This window comes from Astatotilapia calliptera, chromosome 5 (assembly GCF_900246225.1).
Source record: "Astatotilapia calliptera chromosome 5, fAstCal1.2, whole genome shotgun sequence".
Lineage (NCBI taxonomy): Eukaryota > Metazoa > Chordata > Actinopteri > Cichliformes > Cichlidae > Astatotilapia > Astatotilapia calliptera.
The window spans coordinates 15,744,228-15,758,142 of record NC_039306.1 but is presented as its reverse complement, the minus strand read 5'-3'; the positions used below and the strand labels follow the sequence as shown (position 1 = coordinate 15,758,142).

The following is a 13,915-nucleotide window of genomic DNA, read 5'->3' as shown; positions in this document are numbered from 1 at the left end:
GACTGTCCCCTGTGTTTTTATCATCCCTGAAGAAGGTGTCACTTTCACATTCCATTTGATCACCTTCACCTAGACTCATGAAAGCTTTCTTTTCATGTGAGTTGAAGGATCTTTCAAGAAAACAACAAAGATATACACATAGAAATAGTTAAAGACAGTCAGATTGATTCATTAAACCGTGGCATTACTAAATGCTCTTTGACCCATTTTTTCAGCTAAGAGATGGATTCTAGAGATTTACAATAGGTTTTGTTTTTAAAAACCTAGGCTAAATCCCAGTGGGAACCCATACAGGGAACACAATAAGCAACATTATGGTCTGTATTGATAATCATTTTGAGCGGCCTACTGTTGCCCATTTTGTGGCACTACCTCCCTAATAGGAAATTTGACAAATCTGCTACAGAGTTGTCGCATAGGGATAATGTTTTTGCAGCATTTAGCCTTTAAAAAAATCACTACAGGCTAAATTTAGTCTGTAGTGCATCAAACTACACTGAATAAGCATGCTGAATATGCATTGTGACTTTAGCCATATAGCATATTAGTCTTATTAATATCTGCATATATAAATGCATTTATTTATTTGTGCAATGTGACATAGGATAAATAACACAAAACTTTAAGCATAAAACTGACAGACCATGTAAGTTATGAGTGCTGATGCCTTAGGCAGTCCCAAGGCTACTGTCACAGCATTTTGGTCGAAGTGTGCAACAAGGCCTTTGTTGTGCAAACAGATAGGGGGGAGGTCTAGGGTCACAGAGGGTTTGTATCATGAGAAACCTCTGGCTTTTCATGACTGTTGTAAGCAGCCTTTTGGGTACTCAACCCATGAACCAAAAGCCAACTTTCCTGATCCTTAGTGGCCCCTAAGAGACCAGATACATTTTGTAGGAAATAAGGCTTCATACTAAAATTGCAACCGAGAGATTAACTGAAGGAATGAGGGGTTTCACACTGCACTGGAGATCTTGATGATTTGGTTCTGTGTGACAACAATAACAATGGCTGTGGGTTCAGCTGCCACATTTCAAATTAGAGTTGGATAACACGGTAATATCGTAATGAGGGTAGCCTAGTGAATCATGATGAGCCCAAGGTTTTACTGTTATGTAGACACATTTTCTTTCATGTTCAAAACCTTTAATTTTTTTCCGTCTCCTTTCTACAGTATAGTTTCTGTAGTATGAACTTTACTCACTGGGTAATAAAACAGTGAGTAAACAACCTATAAAGGCTAAATTAAAGTACATTAAATTGTGCTTCATAAAAGGGAAGGAAATTTAAGAAAGAGTAATAAGCTAAAACGACATTAAATGCAAATGTCTAACAATGAAATACATCATACAAATACAGCTCATGTTGTGCTGTTGCAAACACTGGTGGTTTCTAATTACTTGTGTAATCTGTTTAAAGGGAATAGCTGCTAGAAAGTTATCTTTATGGCTGAAAAAGATTAGGAGCTGCAGAGAGAAGGCAAAGTTATGTTACCAGGAGTCCTGGTGGTGCTTTTCACTACTTATTTTTGAAGTTGAAATGCATGATGACTTCTCATATTTCTGCAGTGCTGTTATTGTGCAGTATGTTTGGGAGAGATTTCACTTCATGCTGTGGTTCTGCAAATAGAAGTTCCTGGACTGCAGGGGTAACCAGTGGGGTGGGAAGAGACGGAGCTCAGGAAGATGACCCCAGCAGTCAGCTCACATTAGCAGCTGAAATATGACTAACAAGGCTCCGACTTTCCAGGACAGCCAGCTGTGCTTATCTCTCTTTCGACTTCTTGCCCTCATGTTCATGCGCATACAAATGGACAATTAGAATTGCTAACAAACGCAGCTGAAAACCACACACTGTTCAAAATGTAAAATATGGCTAATAATGTGAGAATAATAACTATAAGAAACCTGAAAGGGACAAATTTGATTTGTTTTTCATTTTGATTCCATCCAGGTAACGTTTTCTTTTGCTTTCTGTTTCTTGAACAAAAAGTTGATTATCAGTTGTTAACCTTCTGTTAAACATCTAATTTATTATATCACTATTTATTAGTAAAGCTTATATCCATGTATAAGTGAATATTTGTTACAGGGTTGTGTTTGGTTTTTGATTGACTTTTAGAAAAGATGTTAATGTAAAGATTGATTAATGGATGTTTGAAAGGAACCACACATTAAGGTTAAGGTTTGTAAATAACCAGAACAGGGAATAAATGAAAATATGAGTGATTTGATCAAAGGCTGTGTGAGAGAGAAGAACTGGGACCAGGTGGCCTTTGAATGAACTTCATTAGTCTTTTTGAAGACCAAATGAAAAAACAAAAAACAAAGAGCAGACTGATGTAGCCATCATTACACACATGCTCTCTTTCATCCCAGGTACAGACCACCACCATGTGCATCTCCGTCAGTCTGAGTGGCTCCGTGGTTCTCGGGTGCCTCTTCGCCCCAAAGGTCCACATCATCCTTTTTCAGCCCCAGAAAAATGTGGCCACACTAAGAGTCACAACCAACCGCTTCAGTACCACAGTTTCTACGTCTGCCTCTGCCCCCAGCTCAAGCTTCTCAAAAGGTACTAATGCAGAGTATACAGAATATGGTTCTTTACTTGTAAAAGAAACTATTAACACAACATAAAGACAAAGGACTACCAGATGGTCTTTAGCTCAACATGCTAACATACACACTTTATATGGTAAATATGAATATACAGCCAGGAGATTTAACACAACTTATCAGCTAACATGGCTTTCTCCAATATTAAACAATCAGTCTACGTAAAACTTGGAGATTATTTAATTTGTAGACGAGCACAAATGGGCTGCAAGCTGAAAAATCTGTTGTTTCAGGATTTGCCCATTATTTTAATTGGCCTTTTTATTTTTAATTTTATTTATTTATGATATTTTTTTGCATATTTGTCACACTTCACAGGAAATAAAAAGCCCAGTCAAACCAACTTGGCCCTGTGTGAAAGAGTAATGCTTTATCGCATTGTTCTTGCTGCCAGCAGTGTTGGTCAAGTTACTTGAAAAAAGTAATCAGTAACTAATTACTGATTACTTCCCCAAAAAAGTAATCCCGTTACTTTACTGATTATTTATTTTCAAAAGTAATTAATTACTTAGTTACTTTTTAAAAACACGATTTACAACCTGAATAACTAATAAAGCGATAGATCTTTCAGCCCACTTCTACTTTTTCTGCATAATCCATCATACAAAATGTAATCAAATGGAAAAGTCTCTTTTTTTTTTAACTTGTTTTATCAGTTTTAATCTTTTAACTTTATGCATCAAGTAAAAATTTAATTATATGCAACATTCTCTGACTTGAAGAAATTAGTTTAACATTTAAACCTATTTTCTGCACATTCCAGCACATAAAATAAAATATTTTTTGTGTTTACACTCAGTCTTTCAAATAGTTACAAGTAACGCGTTACTATACACGTTACAAGTAACGTGTTACTGCCTAATCTCTGGCTGCCAGGGGTGCCAACACCAGTTATTATGTTTAGGGAGCAATTACTTTTTCACAGCACTGTAAATGAAATATACAGTACTGTTTAAATTTGTGAGGTGCTGGCAGGCAAATAAGAATATGCCTGTCTGTGTTCTTTCTAAGCTGAGATACCCTTTTCCATACGGATAGGGCATCTTACATAATTTAAAAATTAAGTAAGTATTACAAAAAAGTAAGTAATTAAAATGTATAAGAATCACAAAAGTGCTTCACAATAAAATCAGAAATAAAACTGGGTAACAGTTGACAGTTTCACTGTGAAACTCAGATCAAAATGACAGCATTGCAGTAAAACACTGAAATATCATTTATTTCATTTTTTTTTAAAAATTTATTATTCTTATTTAGTGGAACATGGGTAAGAGTGAAGAAATTTCTATATAATACTGAAAGGTTTTTCCTGCTTGTTTCTGTAGTTTTGCAGCATAGCTCTGCAATTAATAACCATGCCATTATGTTTTTCTTTTCATTTTGGGTAAGAGAAAGTCTTATCTGAAACCAATTAATAAACTGACTATGTTCACAGACAAAAAACACATTAAATATATATGAGACGTTTACATGGTTCTATAGTGAGCGTGCCATTTACTCTTTTATAGCTGGGAGACCTCACACTGCTTTTAGTCCAAAAGAAAAGCTGCGCATTAAAAGGCTTCTGACACTTTATGCTTTATCTCGTCTCTTAGACTAAAGTGATTTCTGTTGTCAGAAAAAAAAATGATGTAAGAAATAAAAAGTATTTAATTGCTGCAATTAAAAGTAGGAATTCAACAATGTAAGGATACTGTCTGGAAAATAGCACTGTAAGCTGTGATGGATTTCTGGTTGCAGTATTTCACATTGTTCAATTATAGCTAGTGATGAAGCAACCGGACAGAAACTGTATTGTTTTGTAACATTTTATGTGCAAGTCTGTATAATCGTGATCAGCCAAATAAACTTCACAATAAAAGTCATGCACAAAAAGGATACCTCAAAATTGTACTTAAAGACAGGGTGCCTAATGTATTTGGACCACTTGCTCCTCGCAGCTTTTATCTCTGGTTTGCAGGAAACTCTAACATCACTGCTTTTATTCCCTCAGGATCAGCCTCCAACTATGTGCCAGCAGTTTGCAACGGGCGAGAAGTGGTGGACTCCACAACATCCTCTTTGTGAAAAACATTCCTCTCTAAGCAGAAGCAACCATCCTGTCATCAATCATCCTTCCATCCAACAGAGCTGTGTATGACAAAGCCCCCATGGCATCTAACATGTTGCAGAGAGATAACTAGACTGACAGTGGCAATGGTAACTCTAACTGTGAAAGCGTAACGATGTTCTTACAGTGAGCAGTATGTATCAACTGTAAAGCCTTTTTTTTTGTATAGATTTAATATGCTGTGATCTCCTTGGTTTACAGATAGATGTGATTAAATGCACCGTGCCTTGTCCTAAAGAGTCTTGTTGTCAAATGGGTGGTTGTGAAGCAATAGTGTTATACAAAAACAAAAGGCTGTTCTTATTGTGTTCTTACAGTGCTGTGAATATATCCAGATGTTTAGACATTGACAAAAAAATGCTTTGAGATAAAGTTAGCCCTTCTGTTAAGCAAAATGTGTGACTAACTATAGTGAATGTGATGAAAACTAGGCAACTAGACAACGTAAAGGACGTGTGTTAATGTAGACTGGTATAGCAGTGCGTGCTTACTTGTAATTTATGTAAATAAAATGTTCTTTTTTAATATTAAAAGATCAAATTCTACTTTGTTTGGGTTCCCACTTTCAGTCAAATTCAGAGGAGCTATGCACAAGAATCGCAATTGAGATCTGGATGCGTGATTAGCCGATTTCTGCCATTTCAGTAAATTTTCAGTTACCAAACTAGTGCAGGATAGCTGCTGTTTTAATAGTTGAGTACCTGCAATTGTACATGGGGGAAAAAAAAGTTCACACGAATCCTACATAAACACATTAAATGCGGACTGGCGTTTTAGATGTGAAACTGTACCCACTGTCTGCCTGCAGCATAAATAGAAGTGACTTTATTAAAAATTTAAATGTTACTGTCTGCATGTTTAACTGTGAAAGAAGATGATACTGTTTTTTCCCCCCTATATGGCATACAAAATTAAGAGTTGGATAATAAAACGATTCCTAATGAAAATGGCATCAACATGTCCACCTGGGTCTAAGTGGACACCTGCAGGATGACTGAAGATGGTGCAAATACCAATTCTTGGTAATTCTTGGTTATTATATAACAATAACTGTCACTGACATAATGTCACTAGTCAACAGCTTGCAGTCCCTGAGGCTGGTCTGACAAATCACTTGTATAATTAAGATTTTGTGCACTTTCCCTCCTGTAAATACCAAGTAAATGTCAAGTAAAGTAAAAGTAGAAATAAGCTGTAAACCTTTTTTTTCCCCTTATTACTAAAAGATGCCAATATACTTTCAATTACATTTTTATGAGATTCAAATGATATGCTGGTCTGCTACCACCATATCTATGATTCACAACTTTTGATCTGACTCCTCCAATACCCTACACACAGAAGCAGTCATCACTTTTCCAGACACACTTACAGCCTAACTTTCATAGAACATCATGACACTTCAAAACTTTATGATCACAAAATAGAACCAGCAGTCTTTTTTCCTCTCCTACAATTCAGCCTCTTCACACTTTATTTTTATGCAGGGATGCCTTACCAACAATGCTTTGACTTCTTCACTAAACCAAAAGCTGTTATTGTCTTTTAATAACAAGAGGAATCCACAGACAACTGTAGAAACAGATACTGTCTGGATTTTATTTTTTATTTTTTAAAGTAAGTAAAGAAAAAATAAATAAAATTAAAAAAATCCTGAGATTTTATTTTTTATTTTTAGATCTTTAATTTACAAAAGGAAAAGCATTTAACAGTTTTCTATTCAGCGCTTTTAGTTTCCTCTGGATCAGAGGGTTTCCTTTTAAGAGGAATAACATAAATTCCATTCTTGGCTTCCTTTAGTCTCCACCATCGTCCCAATCTGTAAACAAAACAAAGATTTATTTACAAATCATTATTTTAACACTAACAGTTCACTGAAGATTAATGATTAACCACCATATGGATTGTTAATTAAAAAACAAATAAGGAGGGATGGAGTAATAAAACACTGGAGAAATGGTTTAAATCTGATATCTGGTAACAGGTCATAAACATTTTGTATTAAACGATCACCACAGTGAGCTTGAGGCTTTCAGAAGAAAAATTGAGGATGGTTTGCCCACTCAATAGAAGACTGCAAAGAATTTCATCATCTATGGTACATTAAAAATCAGAGATCCGGAGAAATCTCTTTGCGCAAAGGTTGAAAACCAGTAATTAATGTCTGTGATCTGTGTGTCCTCAGGCAACACCGTGCTGGAAACAGACAATTCTGAAGTAGAAATCAATGCACAGGCTCAGGCACACTCCTGAAAACTGTCAGTTCATTAAAACTCTAGCATGCAAAGCAAAAACCTCGAGGGAATAAACAGTGATTGAGAAATGCAGAAGCTGTCTCTGAGCCTGAGCTCATCTAAGATGGATTCAGGTAAGGTTAGAAAAGAAAAAAAAAGCACCTCTCCAATGCTCCAATAAAACTTTTTTGGAAAACACGGATATTGCACCTTCGGAAATAAAAAAGGGTGGGGGACCACCTGACGTGTTATCAGTACACAGTTTAAAAACACTGCTATAGAGCAGTATTAATGCACACAGTACGAGTAACCTGCACATCTTTGGAGGCACAATTAGTCTGACTGACATATCAGCTAGGCCATTTCCTGATCCCGAGGTTTTGGTATTTATAATGACTGATAAACATTTACAAAGTAAAGAAAAGACAAGATCCCTTCAGATAAGTCATAAGTTTTGATTGCAGATGAAGGCAATCTGTAACTTCCCTATAAGCAACAGCTGGTCCAGAGAGCAAACGAGTAATTGGTCAATACAGGTATTAGTCATAAAAATCCTATCTGTCGGACAAGGTTTTGGATTAATTAAACTGTACTGTAGAGAACAGTTCGCTCTGTGGTAGCTGGGATAATCCCCCCTGAAATGGATAAGTGGAAGAGATGGTAAATGGTAAAATGGACTGATTCTTATATAGTACTCAAAGCACTCTATACAACATGCCACATTCACCCCATTCACACAAGCACCACCTTGTATGCGTCTAAGTGCTTAGTACCATTCACACACATTCATACACCAATGGATGAGTGAAGACTAGGGGCATCCAGGGATCGAACCACTGACCTTCTGATCAGTAGATGACCTGAGCTACAGCCATGAGTGGGTGGATGGATTTACTATAGAGCAGCTCAGACCCTCCAGTACACAAGAAAGCATTTTGGATATCAAATTACAATAATCACTGTCAGTTCCCCTCAGCAATTTTCACAGTGGTCAAGTTTAACACTGTTTGTTTCATATGTCAATACAATCAAAATAAAGAAAAAAAACAAAACAAAAAAAAAAACCAGTTCAGATTTACATGTCATTCTGTAAAATCTGTAACTATGATCGACACACCAAAACAAAATATCCGATCCACAAAAGTTGATTTTGTTCATCTGGACAGATTTTCAGTGGGAGAAATGCTTCGTCACTCATTCAAGTGACTTCTTCAGTCTCAGCTGACTGCAGGTTTCCCCAACATGAACAGAATCATCTTTTGTGGATTTACTGACCTGGATGATTGAGCATGCATCAAGACAAAATATCTGATCCACTTGCACATTTTATTTTACCTTGCATTCAGCTAAACTGATCGAAAATACTACATGACAAGTGTGACATTATCCAACATCATACTTCCTGGTTACCTTCAGTTAGTAACTGCATAACTATATGAATGAGGCCAAGTCAACCTAAAAATTCTAAAATGTTAAAGATGGATTAACACTGCCACCTAGTGGATGTTTTGTCCACTAAACATGAACTTGTGCTGACATTCATTAGTTTTCAGGAACTTTAGTTTCTATGGAAACATGAGTATAAATGTACCTGTGCTCCTGTCCAACTCCTGCAACCAAGAACTGACCAGAGCTTGAAAACTTCAAACTGTTGACGAAACCAGACTAGGCAGGAAAGGAAAGTAGAGAAAGAAAATAAGCATTTATGCAACTTATTATTATTTATTTATTTAAATGAGAGGAAAGGGTTAACTGCTTACCACTGGTACACTGAACAGAGGCTGAAGCCCACGATAATTCTGGCCACATTTCCACACATTAACCTCTGAGTTGTGGGAACCTGCAAGGAAGATCCGTTGTTATACAAAGCCAAATGACGACAGCTTACTTAAACACCAACCTAGGTTGATGTATTACTTTGATGTCCTTTTCATCAGGAATGAATTTATTACTTGCACTGAATACATCTGCATTCAAACAAATCACTCGTAAAACACTTTATTTACATTATCCTGCGAATAAAAACGGGTCCATGTGTTACTGAAAAGCACATGAAGAGGTTTCTCACAGCTATAGGCACCTGAGGCAATAGTATCAGAGTTCTGAAGTGCCGCCACTGAAGAGACCCAATGAGGCTGCTCAATCCCTGCATCACCATGGCAACCGTGGGCCCGTTTCACTGTGCTGAGAGGTTTCTTCTTGTTGACACTCCAAAGACACACAGAGCTGAGGTTGTCAGGAAATATGAATGAGTTAGTTCACACTATTACACACCGAATAAATAAAAATGGAGAGAAAGAAACTGAATCAACATAGCAGCAAATTATTACCCATCATCTGCTCCTGTTACCATGTGTTCCTCATTTATGAGTTGGATACAGTCAATTGAACCCCTTAATAAAAGACAACAAAATCAGAGTTGTCAGTCTCACTGTATGCTTAAAGAAAAATAGACTATAAATAAATATGCATTTATGAATGTGTACATCTATTAAAAAAAAATTAAAAAAATCAAGCTGTGCTGTTAAATTTTCAGAATGAAAATTACTCCAATACATCTAATATCAAAAGATTTTATATAAATCAACCAACAGACATGTTTAATGGTAGAGGGACAATAAAAACCACGCAGCAGTCAAAAAGGTAGTAACAAAGGTAGTAACAAAGGTAACAAAGGTAGTAATAATTTGATTTCTTTCATATTTTTTCAAACTTTATATGAGAGTATAGTGCCAGCAGCAGAAGAGCAAGATCATCCATGAGAAATTGTGCTGATTTTTGGCCATTTTTGGTTGCTCCCTTATTTCCCTAGGAGTTGCCACAGCAGATGGGATCTGCGTGTATGATTTGGCACAGCCAGATACCTTCTGACACAACATTTATCCAAGCCTGCGACTGGCTCTCTGAGTAGCATGACTCTGGGTTTGTTTGCTCTCCGTCTTGAACTGAAGATCTTTTGCATGTAAGGTTAATGTGTTAACGACTACACCACCGAGCCACTTCTTTCTTCTAGTGGTTTAGCTGACATTTGCAGTGTCCAAAAATAATTTCCTAATGGTTTCTAATTTTAAGATTTATTAATTTATTTTTTCAGGCCAAAAAAGTAAAATGTGATTGGTTCACAAACAGTGCTTGTGAACAAATCTGCGTGTAAACCATGTGTATTAGCACAATATTTCCATATTACGTTTTCTGTTTTGGTCAATATTTACCCTATTCCAAAAGACCATAGGTCAAAAATGCTCAAATTTAGAATTAAATACAACACTATAAAATATTAAATTGCCTATAAAGAACAAAAATGAGAATGTGTAGACTTTAACATTTTTCATATATACTAGTTATCTTATTTTAACTATTTATTGCATATGCTGAAGAATATGGGGGTTTTTCAATATTTGAAATAATTTCTCATCTGAAGCCAACAGATGAGGTGCACCTTGCTATCCACTGTCTTCTCTTTCTTACATTCTGCTTAGATTCCCCCCCCACACCAACTACAAAGTCAAGTTTTAACTTGAGCTAGTTTGTCTTTGGGGAAGCAATCTTCAGCATACTTGTCATTCCAGCCAAGCATCGCTTTTTCTGTTTAAAAATAAATAATAACAATTACCACTCCTGTGGAAACACTCTGGCTTCATTCTCAGGTTCTCTTATTTCAGATGGTAATTTTGCATATATTTTTAATGCAGACTATGAACATTTCTGTGCAATTATTAAATGCTTTTATATGAATCTTAGAAAACAAGCAAACAGACAAAGCACCTGAATTTGTGCACACTGGTGAGAACAAGCAATGCACAGAAGTCAAGAGACTCACTCATGGCCATGGAACACCAGCTGAGACTCTTCAGCTATCTTCCACACCCGTACAGTACCGTCCCGCCCTCCTGCAGTCACACAGCGCTCACGGCTCAGGCTGTCCAGTCCTGTGATCGAGTCCTGATGGCCAAAGCTACAGGAATTTACAGTCACAGTTAATTTCACACACTAGAGCCAAATGAATGTGAGAAATTATTTTCTGATTGGTCACTCACAGAGTTTCTACATATGCATTCTCATCCACATTCCACACTTTGATTGAGCGGTCATGAGAGGCGCTGTACAGATCATGAGTCCCCTTCCTGAATGAAAGGCCCTGTGAAGGAAAAAGAAGATTGTGTTATAAGAGAACTGCAGGTATCACCAACGCACAGCTGAGATGTTAAAATGTCAAAATTGTAGCCAACTAGTGAGGGGGGAAAAACAAAAAAACAAAACAAAAAAAAAAACCCATCAAGAACATACCGACACAGCACCTTTGTGTCCTGTAAATTTATACAAATGTTTACACGATTCTGCCTCCCAAATCATGATCAGGTTGTTCATGTCTCCAGTGGCCTAAAAATATGTAAACAAAGACGTTATGGTCACACTTTGGTAAGAAAGGTAGAATAAGCTGGATTCCCAAAATTGGTAAAAGCAGGAATTGCTGAGGAAGAACTACTCACCAAGTACTTGCCATCCGATGATATGGCCATACACAAGATGTGGGCTGTATGTCCAACATGGCGATCCTCTGTACCCTTCCTTCCACCAGGTATTGTATGTATTTTTTTACCACTCTCAACATCCCCTAATAAGAACATTTCCAAACATATTATTATTAAAGTATTAGCCTTCACAACTGTGAAATAATTTGAATTTATTTTCACGACAGGAGTTTAAAAAAATTTGTAAGGATTAACTATACACTAACATTTAATGATGGAGCAGTCTTTGGCAGCAGAAAAGATGTACTTGTCATCTGGAGTGATGACCAGGCACGTAATTGGAAGTTTGTGTCCTCTGAACATCCTGATCTCTGAAGGATCTGGTGGTATGAGCTAAAAACAAGCAAACAAAAAACACACAGAAATAAATAACATTAAACTTCTTATTAGACACACAGCGGGATTAAAAGGATGAAAATTCTGATAATTACATCTTTGGCGATGAGCCGCTGGAGCTTTCCTCTCTGTTCAAGCTGATGGGAGAAGGAAAAAATAAAATAAACTCACATCCACAGAAATATCAATATTATAAACACAAGTCCAGCAAATCAAGTACAGTAAATCCAAAAAAAAAAAAAAAAAAAAAAAACAGTATCAATGAGATACTGTTTTTGATGTGATCAAGTACAACCAAAATATTTCTTGCATCTGATCATAAGATGTAAAGCTGCAAATTATTAGAAATTACTGAACTGTAACCCAGAAGACCACATCAGCATTTTTACATCAGTCATTATTTAATTTAGAGAAAATTGTCTTGTGAAACTGAAACTAAACTGTGGCCTAACTAAACTTTGAAAAATCATGGGAACAAAAAAAACTTTATTAAGATTTGATTTAGACATCTGAGTTGAATCTATGCCATAGGAATGTCATAACAGCAAACCCCTCTGAAACTCTGAAGTGTAGTCTACCTCTATGTTGATCAACCTGTTCAGTACTGTCAATTCACTCATCCAAGTGACTTCTGAAGAAGTCATGTCAGTCTTCAGAGACTGAAGAAGTCACTTGGATGAGTGACAAAATGTTTCTCCCACTGAAAATACTACGTCCAGATGAACAGAATCAACTTTTTGGAATTGAGAGCATAATAATTATTGCCAAAATATAAGGACCCACAGATACCATCAAATGTCTGCCTCAAGTAAAAAAAACAAACCAAAACAAAAACAAAATACTGAGCGCATTTCTGCTACATATTCAGGAGGACTTGTGTTACTGCCGAGCATAGAGAGATCGATTCATACAAAGGAGCAAGGGCAAATCGACCAGAAGTGAAAACTCAATTAATGACAGGATGAATGGCGTTCACAACAGCATGATCTAAGGAACATCTGGCCAACAGGCTCAACACTTTGTAATGTTAGGTGTAGAGTTGGCAACAAGATATTTTCATTGTGAGGGGACAATCTGAGTAAATGTTAGTACACAGAGACATAGCTCAACACATGAAACTGGCAGTGTAATAACCAAGTCATGTAAGGTACCCTGGTACTACAGCTACCATTTAAACGGGCTCACATAGGAAATGTCTTACCACTTCTTCTTGAAGTCTTCCCGCAATTAGATCTGTCTCAAAGGAGGCTTCTTCTGCTTTATTTTCCTCTGAAGATAAGAAGAATTATTTTCATTCATTCTGGAATAATGAATTTTAATGTTGTGCCTGTGTAAATGACACAAGTTTACCTTCTTCCTTGAGCTGCTCCAGGTAAAGTTTAGCTAATCTCAGCTTCTTCTCCTGTGGAGTCTCCTCATACTCAATCTGCTCGGTGGACTGCCTTTTCTTTGGCGCTGTGGCACTGGAAAAATCAAATTATCACAAAGATCATTAAGACTCGTGCTTTTATTTAGAGGCCAAAGGCTTGTGATTAATGTATAACCCCCACTGAAAACGCACCTCTCCGTCTCTGAGTCGCTGGAAATCTCTTCATTATATTTCGAGCTCGATTTCTTCGCTCGTAATTTGCCTTTTCCGGTAGGATCCACATCACCCTGCGAGGGGGAAAAATACGATGTATCTACCATAAAAGCGTTATAACAACAGTGGAAACCAGTTAAGAAGCCACGAGTGAACCCTATGGTTTAGCTTACCCGCTAACAGTTCAATTCACCTACCTTTCGCTTCGTGCCCGCCGTATTTTTCCCCTTCTTGGCAAACTTGGGGTTTTCTTTTGTTTTTAAAAAGAATGATGAAGACATGTCGAAACGCAACAAGCAGCGTTTCAAAACTGACAACAGTTATGCAGCGTTAACTCTTCAACTTTCTCAAGCCGCAAGTCAACATTGAACCCACATGGGTCGACTGCAACCAAACTAGGAAGCTGAGATGGGCCGCGAGCGCACACTGATTGGCTAATTGTCACGTTCACTCTAACATGTCCCACCCTTTATAAAAATTCTGGATTTTAATTGGCCCGTGTAGGA

At 36.9% G+C, this 13,915-nt stretch overlaps 2 protein-coding genes across 4 annotated transcripts in view; one reads left to right on the top strand and one right to left on the bottom strand.

The window, feature by feature from the left end:
* grm2b (glutamate receptor, metabotropic 2b) overlaps positions 1-5,270 on the top strand; it is a 30,118-nt gene extending 24,848 nt beyond the window's left edge. For both annotated transcript variants that reach the window (XM_026167497.1, XM_026167496.1), the window contains exons 5-6: positions 2,379-2,571; positions 4,609-5,270. In XM_026167497.1, coding sequence (XP_026023282.1) covers positions 2,379-2,571; positions 4,609-4,682 — 267 coding nt within the window. In that variant the 3' untranslated portion in view covers positions 4,683-5,270. The remainder of the gene's footprint in view (positions 1-2,378; positions 2,572-4,608) is intronic.
* A 1,092-nt stretch (positions 5,271-6,362) lies between these two features.
* On the bottom strand, positions 6,363-13,846 carry rrp9 (ribosomal RNA processing 9, U3 small nucleolar RNA binding protein). Of its 2 annotated transcripts, none has more exons than XM_026167498.1 (15): positions 13,607-13,846; positions 13,389-13,483; positions 13,178-13,290; positions 13,029-13,096; positions 11,923-11,964; positions 11,698-11,824; positions 11,450-11,574; positions 11,247-11,339; positions 10,997-11,097; positions 10,780-10,914; positions 9,290-9,352; positions 9,028-9,185; positions 8,720-8,799; positions 8,551-8,624; positions 6,363-6,544 (listed from the first exon to the last, which is right to left on the bottom strand). In XM_026167498.1, exons 1-15 carry the CDS (start codon positions 13,688-13,690, stop codon positions 6,442-6,444), a joined length of 1,461 nt encoding a protein of 486 aa, XP_026023283.1. In that variant the 5' UTR covers positions 13,691-13,846; the 3' UTR covers positions 6,363-6,441. The 2 variants fall into 2 exon arrangements, with proteins under 2 accessions (XP_026023283.1, XP_026023284.1); XM_026167499.1 differs by having other exon boundaries at positions 9,040-9,185.
* Between the last annotated feature and the right edge of the window lie 69 nt (positions 13,847-13,915).